The following is a 16,682-nucleotide window of genomic DNA, read 5'->3' as shown; positions in this document are numbered from 1 at the left end:
TTGGGATAAGTAAGAATTTTTTTTTTAACATAAATTAATACTTTTTTTCAGGGAGATCGTGTTGATCAAGTGACACTATAAAGACATTTACAAAACTACAAAAGCTTTCTGTTTCAAATAAATGTTGCTCTTTTGAACTTTCTATTGATCAAAGAATCATGAAAGAATCCTGTGGCTTCCACAAAAATGCAACAACTGTTTTGAAAATTTATAATAATAAGAAATCATCATATTAGAATGATTTCTGAAGGATCATGTGACACTGAAGATTATTTTTAAATGAATAATTTTTTAAAACATATTAAAATAGAAAACAGTTATTGTAAATTGTAATAATATTTCACAATATTACTGTATTTTCTGAATAAATGCAAATGCAAAGACTTTCAAAAAGACGAAACAAAAATCTTACGACTCCAGGTTTTTGAATAGTGTATATTAAATGTCTAATGCATATGGCACCCAAAACTGGAAAGTACTTTCTTAATATGAATATGCTATTGTTTTTGTAGCTCTTCCCTCAGGGGTCATTATGTTTATGAAGGAACTAAAAAAACATGCATACTTTGCAAAAATAAGCACCAATCATATGTATATGACATGCATGAATCCACTCTGTTTAATTCAAGAAAATTTCTCTTTTTGAGTAGACAGGCTTAGATTTATTGAAGTAGATTCACTGACATCTCCATTGTAACATCACCTGCAGTTCAGGCTCACCACCAAAGGTCATCATCACTTCAATTCTAATCTTAGTTGTGATTAATTTACTTTCTTTGTCTTCCCTGTACTGTTCAGCTTGACTGTTGACTACTGCTGACTTTGTGAATTGTGATTACAGTAACACTTTATTTTGATGCTCCCTTTTGAACGTTCTGTTGACTATAAGTAACTTTCCAACTACATGTCAACAAACTCTCACTAGAGTATTAGTAGAGTGTCTACATAATATCTGCTAACACTTTATTGTGTTGGTCCCCAAACAGACATTCTACTGACTATAAGTAGCCTTGCAACTACATATTAACTTATTCTAACCCTAACCCTATCATACCCCTTTTCCACCAAGGCAGTGCTGGTGCTGGTTCGGAGCCAGAGCCTACTGTCAAATCGGTTCTGTATCTTTCCCCACCCAAAGCACCAGCTCCGAACCAGGAAAAGTGGTTCTTAAGTAGCACCAAAACATTAATGGTCTAGAAGTAAAAACCGCTTGCGTCAGGGGCTGGGGGCGGGGTTACCGTGACAACAAGACGAACACAAACTCGATTGTAATCTCTGTCTATACAAATTAATTACAGCGAGCTGCACGAATGCGGTATTTTGATATCATGCGCTAATCGGTCTGCGCAGCGCCGATGCTTCTCGAACAAGCCTGGTGTGTTTGTTTCTCGCTGCCTCGCTAGCATTGCTGAGAAAGATGTGACGTATACAGTGACGTAAGACATGGTTCTGTGGTGGCTCTAGCATGTGGAAAGGCAAACCGGTTCTTAGAAGGCCCGTCAGTCGAACCAACTCTGAACTGGCACTAGCACTGGCTCTGAACTAGCACCCGGTTCATTCTGGTGGAAAAGGGGTACCAGTCTACTAATACTAGACTAACACTCTAATGAGAGTTAGTAGACATGTAGGTGCAACATTGATAACACTATTTTGGGGTTCAATTCTCACTATGAACTAGTTGCTTATTAGCATGCATATTACTAGGGTATTGGCAGTTTATTAGTACTTATAAAGCACATATTAATGATTAATTCTGCACAAGCTTATTCTAGATGCCATAATCGTGTTGGGAAGGTTACTTTGTAAATGTAACAGGTTACAACTATTTCAATTACTTTATTAAAGAAATGTAACTATTACATTTGATTACTTTTTCCAGCACTGAAATGCCTTTTTATCGCTTGCCATGGTGGCAACTCTCAGACAGGTTGTAGCCTAAATCTTTCAGCGGCAATTTGGATTGATATAATTGGCAGATGTGGTGCTCTGTAAATTCAAACGAGAACCAATCAAAAGCATCAGAATAGCATTGCTTTACTAAACAGCCTAAAATGCCAGGAGGTACCGTGCTCATCAAAAACAGGCAAAGCAAAATTAAATTAAAAATTAAATTCAAAAACAAATTAATATTATTCAACATATCCTAGCTTTTTATAGAAAATATACTGATTACAGTTACATTTATTTTGTAATTAAATTAAGTAATCTAGTTACATGTAACTAGTTACTCCCCAACACTGCCCATAATCCTACCCAATACCTAAACTTAAACACTACAAAAACTACCTTATTAACTATTAATAAGCAGTAAGTTAGGGGTTTATTGAGGCAAAAGTCGTAGTTAATAGTGAATATGTGTTCCATATAGTGTTACCGCAACATTACATATTAATCAACAGAATGTGTTAAAGGGACCATAAAAATTGTATATTTGGTCACACTTTATATTAGGTGTCTTTTAGTGAAATTTTTACTTAATGAGATTTACTCACCCTCAAGTTGTTCTAAACCTGTATGAGTTTCTTTGTTTTGCTGAACACAAAAGAAGATATTTTGAAGAATGTTTGTAACCAAGCAGATACAGCAACCATTGACTACCATAGTAGGGGAAAAAATACTATGGTAGTCAATGGTTCTAACAAACATTCTTCTAAATATCTTCTTTTGTGTTCAGCGGAACAAAGAAACTCGTACAGGTTTGGAACAACTTGAGGATGAGTAAATGATGACAGAATTTTCATTTTTGGGTGAACTATCCCTTTAACTGGATGTGTTCATATACAGTAACAGGACTTTACACTGGATCACTATAAAACATGTGGCTTAGCAAACGTACATTAAATATGCATCAGTCAGGCAAGTACAGTTTACGAACAAAAAGAAAGAAAACATCTACAAACATGTAACAATGTCAGAAGATGTGTGTCCAAAGAATTTTAGGAGAACAGGCTAATGCAGCTGAACTAAGGGTGAAGTTTCCTACCACATGCCTTTCTCTAGTTTGTGTTGACAAATGTGATAGTGTTCGCTGTAACAGTCATCATGCAACAGCTTGCGACGCACTGTGTCGGCTCCTTTTAAGTGGACGCAGGACTCCATACCACTACGAGCAGGTTGATTTTCATCCAAGAAACTGAAGAGAACATGAAACACAATGAATGTTTGTTCAAAATGCTGTTTCTTAATAACTTTTAAAAGCAATCACAGACAACATAAAACACATGTTTCAAATGTATGGGAGTCAAGAACACAAAACACAATGAATGTACACTGATCAGGCATAACATTATGACCTGATGTTATGGTCCCACTTCTGCTGCCAAAACAGCCCTGACCCATCAAGGCATGGACTCCACTAGACCCCTGAAGGTGTGCTGTGGTATCTGGCACCAAGATGTCTGGCATCCCACAGATGATCTGAGGAATTTGGAGGCCAATTCAACACCTCAAACTTATTGTTGTGCTCTTCAAACCATTTCTGAATAAATTTTGCTTTGTGGCAGGGCTCATTATCCTGCTGAAAGAGCCACCAGCCACCAGGGTATACCGATGGTCAGCAACAATGCTTAGGTAGGTGGTACGTGTCAAAGTAACATCCACATGGATGTCAGGACCAAAGATTTCCCAGCAGAACATTGCCCAAAGCATCACACTGCCTCCGCCGGCTTGCCTTCTTCCCATAGTGCATCCTGGTGCCATGTGTTTCCCGGGTAAGCGACGCACAAGCACCCGGCCATCCACGTAATGTAAAAGAAAACAACATGATTCATCAGACCAGGCCACCTTCTTCCATTGTTCCGTGGTCCAGTTCTGATGCTCACATGCCCACTGTTGGCGCTTTCCGCGGTGGACAGGGGTCAGCATGGGCACCCTAACTGGTCTGAGGCTATGCAGGCCTGTACGCAACAAACTGTGATGCACTTTGTATTCTGACACCTTTCTATCAGAACCAGCATTAACTTCTTGAGCAATTTGAGCTACAGTAGCTCGTCTGTTTGATCAGACCACATGGGCCAGCCTTCGCTCCCCAAGTACATCAATGAGCCTTGACCCTTTTGCCGGTTCACCACTGTTCCTTCCTTGGACCACTTTTGATAGACACTGACCACTGCAGACCGGGAACACCCCACAAGAGCTGCAGTTTTAGAGATGCTCTGACCCAGTCCACTAGCCATCCAAATTTGGCCCTTGTCAAACTCGCTCAAATCCTTACGCTTGCCCATTTTTCCTGCTTCTAACACATCAACTTTGAGGACAAAATGTTCAATTGCTGCCTAATATATCCCACCCACTAACAGGAGCCGTGATGAAGAGATAATCAGTGTTATTCACTTCACCTGGTCATAATGTTATGCCTGATCGGTCTATGTTCAAAATGCTGTTTCTTAATAACTTTTAAAAGCAATCACAGACGACATAAAACACATGTTTCAAATGTATGGAAGTCAATGCTTTCTTACTATGGAGCTGAATGAAAATCATCTCCATTAACCCAGGACCATTTGCCCATTTTGTCCCTCTTGAGGCCTATCCAGTAGTCAGTCTGCTTCTGGACAACTCTTGAAATGAACTCCTAAAAAAAAGAGGTGGCAATGTGTTTTAATTATATGATTAGTTACTATATAATGCATAATGCTTTCAGAAATACACTACCATTCAAAAGTTGGTTGCTTTGATCAAAAATACGGTAAAGACAGTAATATTGTAAAAACATCATCACATTTTAAAGTCCTCATGAAATCAAAATCGATCTTATTTACTTTGTTAGCCCACATTACAGGTCTTAGGGGGAACAACTAAACCGTGCAAGTTAATACACAGAAAAAAATTGTTTGCCGTGGTAATCTTTAATCAAAATCTGAAAAGTAACTTCCGGTCTGGAATGGCGTTCCCTTTCCAATGACGACTGTGTGGTTTGGGTTTGAATATCCTTAGCCACTCCCCTCCAACCGTTAGTCTGCTATGAGCGAGAGATGGAGAGGAGGAGCGCTGAAGTAAAACCCTGCCCTCTATTCAATATTCCGTTTCACTTGGAAATACGTCACAGCACTGAAATAAAATCAGTTGCAACTTCCGGTTCACTGGGACTTTAAAGGTAAATGATGTAACTTTTTTGTTCAAAGTTTGCAAAATTGTATATAATGAGCAAGAATATCATTCTGAATCAATGAAACAATCATCCAAACAGTGTTTTTGTCTTATCCTGAATCACTACAGTATGCCTATAAGCCGGGGTGTCCAAACTCGTTCCTGGAGGGCCACTGTCCTGCAGAGTTTAGCTCTTACTTGCCTCAACACCTGTCTGGAAGTTTTTAGTATGCCTAATAAGACCTTGATTAGCTGGTTCAGGTGTGTTTAATTGGGGTTGGAGCTAAACTTTGCAGGACAGTGGCCCTCCAGGATCAGGATTGGACACCCCTGCTTATATTCTGACTATTTTAGACCAGGTGGGACGACAACCGCTGCGGAGTAGCTCACACTGATTTTTAAGTACAATCAACTTGGATGTTTAAGTCATTTCAACTTAAATTACATTAAACTGATTAAAAAAACGTATATTAAAAAATTACAATTGCTTAACTTATTTTGATGAGTTAAAGCAATGTAAAAACATATCATAACATATTGATCATATATTTTTTTACAGAGCCTGCGTGACTCGTCAAAGACATAAACAGAGAGTTAACAGAAAGTAGCTCCAGCTACAATGTTCTTCAACAAGACGCATACAGTTCTGTTTATTAACCGCTAAAGCGTCAAAAGTTAGATTCTATTTTAATTTATTTTAAAATGTAATTTATTCCTGTGATGCAAAGCTGAATTTTCAGCATCATTACTTCAGTGTTTTCAGTGTCACATGATCCTTCAGAAATCATTATGCTGATTTGCTGCTCAAAAATATTTCTTATTATTAACATTTAACAATGATGAAAACAGTTGTGTAGAAATTCTTTGTAACATTATAAACATATTTACTTTCATGTTTGATCAATACAAGTATTCTTTCTTAAAAAATGTATACTGACCCCAAACTTTTGAACGGTAGTGTAAATGAGGATAAAAATATATACATCAACATGTCAGTGTCCATGTCCTTACCAGCTCCTCCGTGCTGTTCACAACCATTAAGTGCGCCCCGTGGTTGCGGCAAAAAGACTGTGATAATTCCCACGTCCCATAAACATTCACTAACAAATAACAGTTGTTCTTATATGAAACCCACCCATCCGAGCAGCGCCCTGTAGATGAGAGAACAGAACACACGACTATAGACAACACTTGCTTACCAATGTTAAAAAGGTGTTTATAATTATAAAATACATTAGAGCTATGTGATTTTACTGAAATCTATTCATACTTTAGTTGTGTTGCCATTGACTTTCTTGAAATGCAACATTTCTTACTTCTTTCACCTTTGTACTGGAACGGGATAGGCGTAATATCATCAGATAAAAGACCTCTGGTCTGATCTTCTTGTGAATTCTTCTTGACTTCAGCATGTTAAATTAAATTAAAAACAAACCAGTAACACATCCATTATTAACACATACAAACTTGCTCAGAAACAATTGACATCATTATAAGTCGGACTTACAGTTGACACCTGTTACGATTCCTATTACCAAGAATGAAAGGATGAGGAGAACCGTGAACATGACACAAGCCACTTTTCCTGAACACAGCATGGGGAAATAATAAATAGTAAATAGACTTTAAATGCTAAAAGTAAGCAGCTTAAAACAGACTTCAAATTAGGCATATCTAAAGCAAGCACTGTATATTAGACGAGCTGATGTAAAGCCTGCAAAACCACCATATTTTACTGCAACTTGTCATTTAGTCACCCTCCTTTTGGTGCATAGATCTGAACTTAAATGGTTGTAATTCATGAGTGTTTCGGAATACAGACTTAAGGTTGGTCTCTTTTTAGTTCACCCAAAAATGATCCCATAATTTACACACCCTCAAGCCATCCTAGGTGTAAATGACTTTCTTCTTTCAGCCAAACACATTCTGAGTTAAAAAGAGTACAAAATTGTACCTTTTAAGGTACAAGTGGCCGTCACTGGGGTGGTAGCCTTAAATGTACATTTTTGTACCTCTAAGTCAGGGGTAGGCAAGTTCGGTCCTAGAGAGCTGATGTCCTGCAGAGTTTAGCTCTACTAAGCTCATGGCTCCCAGCAAGTATTTAAATGTGAGATGGTGGTCCAAAGGGTTAAACCATGGCACTGATACACAGAAGGTTGCTGGTTCGATCCCAGCGGTCACCACCAGTGTGTCCTTGAGCAAGGCACTTTACTCCATGTTGCTCCAGTGGGATTGTCCCTGTATTAAGGGCACTGTAAGTCGCTTTGGATAAAAGCGTCTGCCAAATGCATAAATGTAAATGTTTAAAAATCAAAATTCAGAATGTCTGATCTGTGGCAAGAAAGTATTGTTGGTGAATATTATTATTAACATTTTTAGTCAGTGATGAATCAAACATTTCTCTTCATGACAATTTTTGTTTATGGCTTCTTTTGATTTGAACAGATTATATGTTTTGTTAACACTGTTACAAAAACCACTAACTCACGTAAAAAGCCAAGAATCAAACTGCCCAAATGAACGAAACACTTATCACCATAATGGCGACCAAATATTTTCAATAAAACATCAACATCTAAACCTCTGTTAATTCTCAATAAGAGCTTCTATAGATGTCTTTCAGGGTTGGAGCCAAACTCTGCAGGACAGCAATTCACTAGGACCGAACTTGCCTGCCCCGAAAACAATGGTATAATTGTACCCTAAGGACCAAATGTGTACCTTTAAAGGTTCAGTTATACGTTTAGTTACCAAGGAACAAAAATGTACCTCCACTGTACCTTTTTTTCTGAGAGTATATTATAAAATACCCTGGGTCTTCACAGCTTTGTAATGGCAGTGTCTGAGTTTTTGAAGCTACTAAAAGCACATCCATCTATCATAAAAGAAATCCATACGACTCCATGGGGTTAATAAATGCCTTCTGAAGTGAAGCGATGGGTTTTTGTAAGAGAAATATCCATATTTGGCTTTTAGGGTGATCAAATTTAATTTGGGATACATTTTTTTTTAGGTGAACGATTGCTTTAAAGAAGAAGGACACACAGCTGTTTATTATTGCAGAAGTGAAAGCAATTAACTTAAAAAAAAATTGTCAGAAAGTTATAAAAGTTTAAGTTTACTGTAAAGCAAATGCACTAGGCTAAACATTTGTATTTATACAAAATATATATTTTATAAAATAATTCTAAAATTGCCATGTCTAACCAAATTGTGTTCCAAATGTGAACTTGATATTGAGCCTGCTAAAATGTACTGTTTCCCACAGGAGGAATTTTGAGTGTTTAAGCTATCAATTTTTTTCGAATGGTTACTAAAATATGTGATGAAAGGCAATAGAAAAGTGTGCCAAGTATCCCGTTACCAGGACAGCTAACAGGTTATAGACAATATGTTATGCAATTAATAAATGCCTCATGGGCACAGATGACATGTCTTTTTCAATTTTTAGATAACCCCTACCTGGATGGGACTTGAAACCTTTAACCAGTGAAAGAGCAGCCAACGCCCATAGCCACTGTCTCTGCTATAATAAGCTACAATGATACTACATTACTTGCCTTGCTGGTAGTAGGGATCCCTGTCAGGATTTCCCTCCACATCATCTGAGAGTTTGTTGGCCTGCATTCCTTGAAGTCAGCCTATAGCCTGAGTGTTAAGACAAAAGTGTAAATCAAGTGATTATCTGATAATATATGAAAATGCCACTTCACAACGTTCTCTGAAATACTAGACAATCGCAATAAATCCGTGCAACATCGCATTCAATACAAAAGATGCAGCTGTTATGAGCACAAACACACGAGAAAGTTGTTGAATCTTAAATGCGAAAATAATCTTTAAGAAAACTTCGACTTACTGATCAACTTGTTTCCTTGCAACACATACAGTTTTCCATGGCACAACATGGAAAGTGAAGATTCTGTGGAATGGCTGGATGACGCCAGAGGGGCTGGTCCTCTCCACAGGCCAAACCAAAGCTCTGGGCTTTCTGCCAAGAACATCCCAGTTGCCAGAAATGCGTGACAAGTAGCTATAAAATATAAATATCATAGTAAGTCAGAAAAACAACTGAGCACGAGCTATTCACATGCCCTTTGCCCTATTAAACGTTTCTACTCTAAACTCAAATAAAAGCAGTAGAATGACATAATGTGTTTCCAATGGGAATCTCATATGTTATTATGTAATTAACCATAATCCTTGCATTACCACTGAATAGTGACTGTTGATTCGTTACATTATGTATACATAAGCTTAACGTTACAGAAAACAGGATGCGCAGGCTACTGGTTGTCATGACAATAGCAAAGTGAGTCATATGCATAATTTCACTCACAGATCCAAAGCCTGAAACTAGATACTGAAATTTATCTCACAATTGCGAGTTTACATCTTGCAATTCTGACTTTATTTCGCAATTGCAAGTTTATATATACTCTTTTTAAATTCTGTGGCAGAAACAAGCTGCCATATGAAACCCAATGCTTATCTAAAATGTTAGCACTATTCTTTTGTTGCCTTGAAAATCCATTATAATTTAGGCCTACGTCAGGGAATGCAAAATCTAGTTTGGTCTTTGTGGGCGAATCGTTTATTATTATTTATTTATTTAGTCCCTTCATTTTTTCGCTCATCGTTTCCCCTTTTGTTTCACTTGTGACTTGACCAATGGCTGTCGAGTGCGGGCTGTGGAGACTAATTTAATTGGTTGGTCCGACTGAATGAATACGCCCCTTTTACGGAATGAGTCAAAGTTTTGATTCAGAAAAAGACTCAAAGCAACACAGCAACAAATGAACCAATTTAGTATTCGTCACGTGAGTCGACGGTGTTCCCAACAAGCTAGACCTAGACAAAATGGCTAAAGAATTATAAATGTGTAAAAATGACACAATTAATAACATAATTCAAATAACATTAATGACAGTAACACAATTGCAATTACATAAAATTGTTATTAGATTTTATAAATAACTCTATTATTGCTGTTTTGTAGAATCGATTTACTCACTCGTACCCATGCTCGTACCACCTAAAAATACACACTTGTCGCCACCAACTGGCGTAAAGATGTAACCTGTAGACCATGACGAATCTTTTTAGTGAATGGATTAAAAGATTCGAGTCACACTGGTCATGAATCAAAATCCACCCCAGTCTGATTTAAAACTGATCACAAATAAAGTAAAAGAGGTTTCATATAAAATTTCCATCGAGTTTAAATCACATGTGGTACAGCATTTTAAAGTGAATATGGACGATATATTTGTGTTTTTTGTCAAATTTCCCCTGAGATTAATAATTTATTTTGGGAGTGTCTCATGACACGATTTTCAATAATGAAATTATTGAATAATTACAGAATAATTACCTACAAAGAAAAGCTATGATTATGTTCTGCTAAAATGTTTTTAATTTGATTGTGATTAAAACATATGTTTATATTGATTTAATAAAGTGAAATGGAATGAAAAATGCCACATGTTTAATCATTTAATATAATAATAATAATAATAATAATAATATATTTGGAAACTATATAAATACATTCATATGTTTACATGTATTATTTACCCCTGACATGTATGGTTACATGTGCTCTTGTATGTACAATATGTTTTGTTCTCATTAATAATTTTTAAAATAAATAATAACTAAAGATGATTTAAAGCCGTTGTTAGACCTCCCTGTCGCTAGATGGCGGGCAGGTCAAACTCTAGCACCAGCACCAGCATTAAAGCTTCTTCCGCCCTGTATCCTCCAGTCTCCGCGAAAATGGCCGCGATCGGACGTTTATCCCAAAAGCTCCTCAAGTCCGCCGCGTTGAACCAAAGCCGCCAGCTTTCGGCTGTAGCAGCTCATGGCGAACAAGCAGGTCAGTAACAACTTTAAGTAGCTTAAAACAGACGCTGTAATAAAAGAGACCAACCGTTGCGAGCAGCCGTAACTCTACCTTTTGACCTTGCGGATGTGACACGAATGGCTATTTAATGTTGTGCTGTCGTTGACACAGATGGTAGATTGGCATTTAGTTTAATCTTATGTATGGTTAGTTAACGAAAACTGAACGAATGACGTCTGACAACAACATAGTTAAGTGAACTATACTTCTTGCCTGTCAGCCGGTAAATGTATTATGAAATTGTCTTACCCGTGTCAAACAGAATTGTTTACAATATGTCTCATTTCTCGTATGTTCATGTAGCCAAGACCTGGAAAATCCTGACGTTTGTGGTGGCTCTCCCGGGAGTCGCGGTGTGCATGTTGAACATGTACCTCAGGTCCCAACACCATCATGAACAGCCGGAGTTTGTTCCCTACAGCCACCTGCGCATCCGCAGCAAGGTGAAAACACTCACTTTTCACAATAAAATAACACTTTCATAGTGGTTTCTAAAGCTGATTTAAATGAAAAGACAGCGCAAAATTACAGTGGTCATGTACTTTTGATTCAGTTTTGTTTTAAAGTATTGCTAATACCCCATTTTAAATTTGGCCGGTTATAATATGATTATACTTTTAACATTAACACACTGTCATTGGTCTTGAAAATCAATGTCATTCAAGATCAATGGGTCGTGCAAATGATCTCTCCAAGAATAGGCATAGCATTAAATAAAGGTAAAATGATGCAACATTTTGAAAGCCAAGAAACATGATTTAATTTCTCAAGTAAATGTGAGAGTTGCTGGTTTATCCTGAGCTGTGTGCATTGTAATTGAGACCTTAGACTAGAGGGCCTCCAGGAATGAGGCTGTGACATCACACGCCATAAGCAATGCATACAGCACTACAGAGAAATGTTGATATGTTTCTATTAGAACTGGGAAATATAGCTAAAATATATCTACTTATCAGCTTTTGATGATCTATATATTTCCTTATGGTGGATCTTCAATTATGATCACGGTTAGGGATACAGAAATATGTTTAAAGGGATAGTTCACCCAAAAATTTCAATTTGATGTTTATCTGCTTACCCCAGGGTATCCAAGTTATAGGTGACTGTTTCTTCAGTAGAACACAAATGAAGATTTTTAATTCCAACCGTTGCAGTCTGTCAGTCGTATAATGCATGTGAATGGTAACAATCTATGAGAGTAAAAAAACATGCACAGACAAATCCATATTAAATCCGTGGCGACACAATGATGTCTTAAGACACGAAACAATCGGTTTGTGCAAGAAACGAACAGTATTTATATATATATATATTAAAAAAAGTACCTTAAATTCACCACTATGACCAACAGCCTTCAGCTATATGCATTTAATTTATACAGTGAAGAATATGCAGTGTTGTTCAACATTTGTTTACTTTATTTCTGTACCTGGAAACTGTTAAACCTACCTAAAAAGCACTGTTTATTTCATATGTATTTTTGTGCTGTTGTATTTGTTATGCTGAATGTTAAATTGATCCAGTCTATGTTCATTAGAAATAATTTAATAATGCAGCAACAAACTTGCTAGTAGGCTATAAGGTTATGCATGTTTTTTATTTTTACTTTGCTTAAAACATAATCAAAACACTATCTATTTTAAGGACAAAGGACACTTATTTCTTCAAATAAGAGGGCAAGTGACAAGTATCGGAATCGGCCAATATTGTTTGTTAAAATATGTATCGGCGTTCTAGGACCGAATTCTAGGATCTAATACTGGCAGATATCCGGCTTTCATCGAGCTGTTCACTTAAGCCATAACCAACTGTATTTACGTGAGATACTCCACATGATGGGCCTTCTATACGATCATCTAGCAAAGACAAAATAGGAAAGAAGAATTATGGGACAAAACATGATTTTTTTATGCATGTGCCGGTATCAAATTTTCATGTTGCGATTAATTGCTGAAGCTTTTATCACGGTATACGGTATTATCATGATATTGAAATAAGTTGCAAAAAAACAGTTGTCATACTATAACAGGTTTAATAACTTTCTTATAACAAAAGAACCAAACATTTAAATACAATGAAGCAATACACAAAAATGTATAAAGTAAACAAAAATTAAAAAACGTTTAAGTGCAAAAGAATTATAAAGAACAATATGTAACACTTAACAATAATGTCTCCCCAGTTAATGCATTAACATTATTCATTCTTTGTTAGCTAAATTTGTACGGAAGCTATTCTTCTTTGATAATGTTAGTTTAAAAAAGCAAATGTTATTTAGTGTAAGTTCAGGTCCATTAAATAATACAGTTACAACTTTTTATTTTAATAATGTGTTATTAAATGCTGAAATGTACATTTAACTAAGATTAATACATGCTTTAGAAGTATTTTTCATTGTCCGTTTGTTAATGAATCTACTAATGTTAAATAATGGTGCCTTATTGTTAAGTGAGACTGAATAACAATCAGAACATATTCAAACAATATCGAGGGCATGTAATTTAGTCCAGATTAAAATATAAAATGTTTAAGTTTGAAAATGAATAGCCTTAAGTCTTTAAGTATTAAGTATTAGGTTATGTGATGACGAGCACCATATCGTTTTGTTTACGAGGGTTACCGGGGAAACGGCTGCATTTCTGCTGTTCCGTCAGTGCTTGTCTCGTTCCGCCATGTGCTCGGCTCATGCACGGTCTGTTTACATCAGTGCGCGTTCCTCTTTGACGTGTTGTTCATTTTAAACGGTTGATGGGTAAAGTATTCTTAATGCATTCTAAAAATCTGAATAATTCGTAATTAATAATTATTCACGGTATTTTGAAGTGCCCACAATATTATGCATGTACCGGCACATGTCTACACTAAAAATAAAGCTGAAATACGTGACTGTCTTGGGAAAAACGGGACGTCTGGTCACCCTATCTATAGATCTACCACTAGTGTACATGTTGAGTAGACTCGCTCCCTCTGTCAAAGTCGAGAAGTCGAGGGTCTGTCCAAATAAACTTCCCTCATCCACTTGAAGTTGAACGCGCTTCAAAATGGCATCGAGGATTCCCCCGAGGGGAAGTACTTAGGGAAGTTTGAGTGTATGTCTAAAAGTGCAGTTAAACGCAGCCAAGAAGTTTGAGTAAGTCATCGAATCATTCATCCAATTTAATTCAAATTCATTAAATATCTTTTTTTAATGGACTGCAGCTTTTAACAATTTGCCAGAACCTCTAGTCAAAGTCATGTTATTTTGTTGTTATCCATTTAGAATAGTGATTACCATTTTAAACACAAATGGTAGGTCCGTTCAGGCGGATCTTTTTTTTTGTTTGGTTTTTTTGGTAGTTTTGTGAAGTGACATTACGGTAATAAAAAAAAACATAAATTAAAATAAATGCATCAAAGAAAAACGGGCAAGGCTGAGGCATGCAGCAAAACAAAGGAAGCGGGCCCTTGAAATGCTGGTGGCTGAATATCAGAAGAAATAGGGTTAAACTTACAAAGTGGTGTACAAAGTATCCCATATTGATGCATTTGTAACCAGTGGGATCTTCAGTTTTGAGTGTTAATAAAGAAGCTAAGATGATTTCCAACATGCTTTTTATCTGTTTGTTGTCGTCTTGTTTTGTTTTTTTAGTTTATGTATTCAGCTCCCACATCTATTGAATCCCTTTTTTTTTTTAATAAAGGGTTGTTTTGCCCTACTTAAAACACAAACTTTTTTACCTCTTACCTGTTTGAATTAGTTTCCAGGCAGATTCAAAGATACTTAATAGTGTCTAGAAATGAACATGAAAAGCAAATATATTTAAGTGTCCTGACCTCTGAGAATGTTTTCTCCATCCACGCAATGTTCTCACCTTTTTTACCCCTCACCCGTTTGCATCCCTGTATGCAAAATGCCTCATGGTGTCTTTTGTTAACCTATGATAATTTTGTTACTCAAGCAATACATTTCACATCTGTGCCTCTTCTCTTTTCCACACATTTGCATTAGCGTTTCCCATGGGGTGACGGCACCAAGTCGCTCTTCCACAACCCCCATCTCAACGCCCTCCCCGACGGCTACGAGCATCATGATGAGTGAAGGGTGTCAGGAGCTCTCCCAGAACTCCCCTGCAGGGACCAGAGGGCCCCCTCTATCCCCTCTCTCACATCCCTGGACATCTGCCCAGGCCTGGACCACTCCTCAGTTTCTTTCAGTTTACATGACGTCTGTCCAGTTTTGTTGATCTTACCTCTGTGCTTTCCACGCATAGTGGAAGTACCTTATGGATACAGTTACATTTACTCAAGGACCATTGTATCACATTGTCAGCTTAAACTGAAAAATAAAAATCAATCAATTAAATTATAAACTGTCTGAAGTTTCATTTTTGAAGGAAGTAGTTGAAGTTTTCAGTACTTAAATGCTATATGCAGGCTCGGTTTCACAGATAGGGCTTAGATTAAAGGGTTAGTTCACCCAAAAATGAAATCATTAATTACTTACCCTCATGTCGTTGGACACCCGTAAGACCTCCATTCATCTTCGGAACACAAATAAAGTAGGGCTGTCAAAAGATTAATCGCGATTAATCACATCCAAAATAAAAGTTTGTGTTTACATAATATATTTGTCTGCACTCTGTATAATTATTATGTATATATAAATACAAAGACATTCATGTATATATTTAAGAAATATTTTCATGTATATACATTTATATAATTTATATTATATATAAATGTGAATATTTTATATATAAATATAATACATTTTTCTTAAATATATACATGCTTGTGTGTTTTTATATATAAATAATAATTATACACAGTACACATGCATATATTATGTAAACACAAAGTTTTATTTTGGATTAGATTAATTGCGATTAATCTTTTGACAGCCCTAAAATGAAGATATTTTAGTTGAAATCCGATGGCTCAGAAAAGCCTCCATTGGCACAAATGCACTTTACACTCTCAAGACCCATAAAAGGTATTAAAGATGTCGTTACAAAGTCCATCTCACTACAGTGGTTCTACAATAACTTTATGAAGCGACGAGAATATTTTGTGCGCAAAACCTAAATAACGACTTGAACGATTTCAAAACACTGCATCATGAAGCTTCAAAGCGTTATGAATCGGTGAGCCGATTCAGCGGTTTGGATCGCCAAAGTCACGTGATTTTGGCGGTTTGACACGCGATCCGAATCATGTTTCAACTCGCTGATCATAACGCTTCGAAGTTTCATGATTCAGTGTTTTGAAATCGGTCATCACTTTATAAGTCGTTATTTAGGGTTTTTTTGCACACAAAAACTATTCTCGTCGATTCATAAAGTTATTGTAGAACCACTGTAGTGAGAGAGAATTTGTAACGAAGTCTTTAGTACCTTTTATGTGTCTTGAGAGTGTAAAGTACATTTGTGCCAATGAGGCTTTTCTGAGCCATCGAATTTCAACTAAAATATCTTCATTTGTGTTCCGAAGATGAACGGAGGTCTTACGTGTGTCGAACGACATGAGGGTAAGTAATTAATGACAGAATTTTCATTTTTGGGTGAACTAACCCTTTAAGCCTTGTCTGTGAAACCGGGGAGTTTATAGGGAAAGGTTAAAGAAACATGTTTTTAAAAGCTGGTTTAGGGTGTAATAGAACATTTGACTTTAAAAATTCATAACATCTATAAAATGAGGATATGGTGACCCC

At 36.6% G+C, this 16,682-nt stretch overlaps 2 protein-coding genes across 5 annotated transcripts; one reads left to right on the top strand and one right to left on the bottom strand.

The window, feature by feature from the left end:
* Positions 1-602: 602 nt before the first annotated feature.
* Positions 603-9,067, bottom strand: LOC307132325 (C-type lectin domain family 2 member B). 4 transcript variants are annotated; one of them, XR_013817281.1, is made up of 8 exons: positions 8,948-9,019; positions 8,649-8,736; positions 6,596-6,673; positions 6,405-6,491; positions 6,100-6,239; positions 4,461-4,573; positions 1,153-3,133; positions 645-1,081 (listed from the first exon to the last, which is right to left on the bottom strand). XR_013817281.1 is itself a non-coding variant. In XM_079826566.1 (7 exons), exons 2-7 carry the CDS (start codon positions 8,713-8,715, stop codon positions 2,980-2,982), a joined length of 639 nt encoding a protein of 212 aa, XP_079682692.1. In that variant the 5' UTR covers positions 8,716-8,736; positions 8,948-9,067; the 3' UTR covers positions 603-2,979. The 4 variants fall into 4 exon arrangements, 2 of the variants coding, with proteins under 2 accessions (XP_079682692.1, XP_079682693.1); XR_013817282.1 differs by having other exon boundaries at positions 6,414-6,491; XM_079826566.1 differs by having other exon boundaries at positions 603-3,133; positions 8,948-9,067.
* Positions 9,068-10,854: 1,787 nt separating this feature from the next.
* cox6a1 (cytochrome c oxidase subunit 6A1) lies at positions 10,855-15,342 on the top strand. Its single transcript, XM_079828032.1, has 3 exons — positions 10,855-10,966; positions 11,297-11,436; positions 14,982-15,342. The coding sequence occupies exons 1-3, from the start codon at positions 10,867-10,869 to the stop codon at positions 15,069-15,071; spliced, it is 330 nt and encodes a 109-aa protein (XP_079684158.1). The 5' UTR covers positions 10,855-10,866; the 3' UTR covers positions 15,072-15,342.
* The last annotated feature ends 1,340 nt before the right edge of the window (positions 15,343-16,682 follow it).

This window comes from Gobio gobio, assembly GCF_949357685.1.
Source record: "Gobio gobio genome assembly, chromosome: 10".
In the NCBI taxonomy this organism is placed as follows: domain Eukaryota; kingdom Metazoa; phylum Chordata; class Actinopteri; order Cypriniformes; family Gobionidae; genus Gobio; species Gobio gobio.
This window is presented reverse-complemented; position numbering and strand designations above follow the sequence as displayed.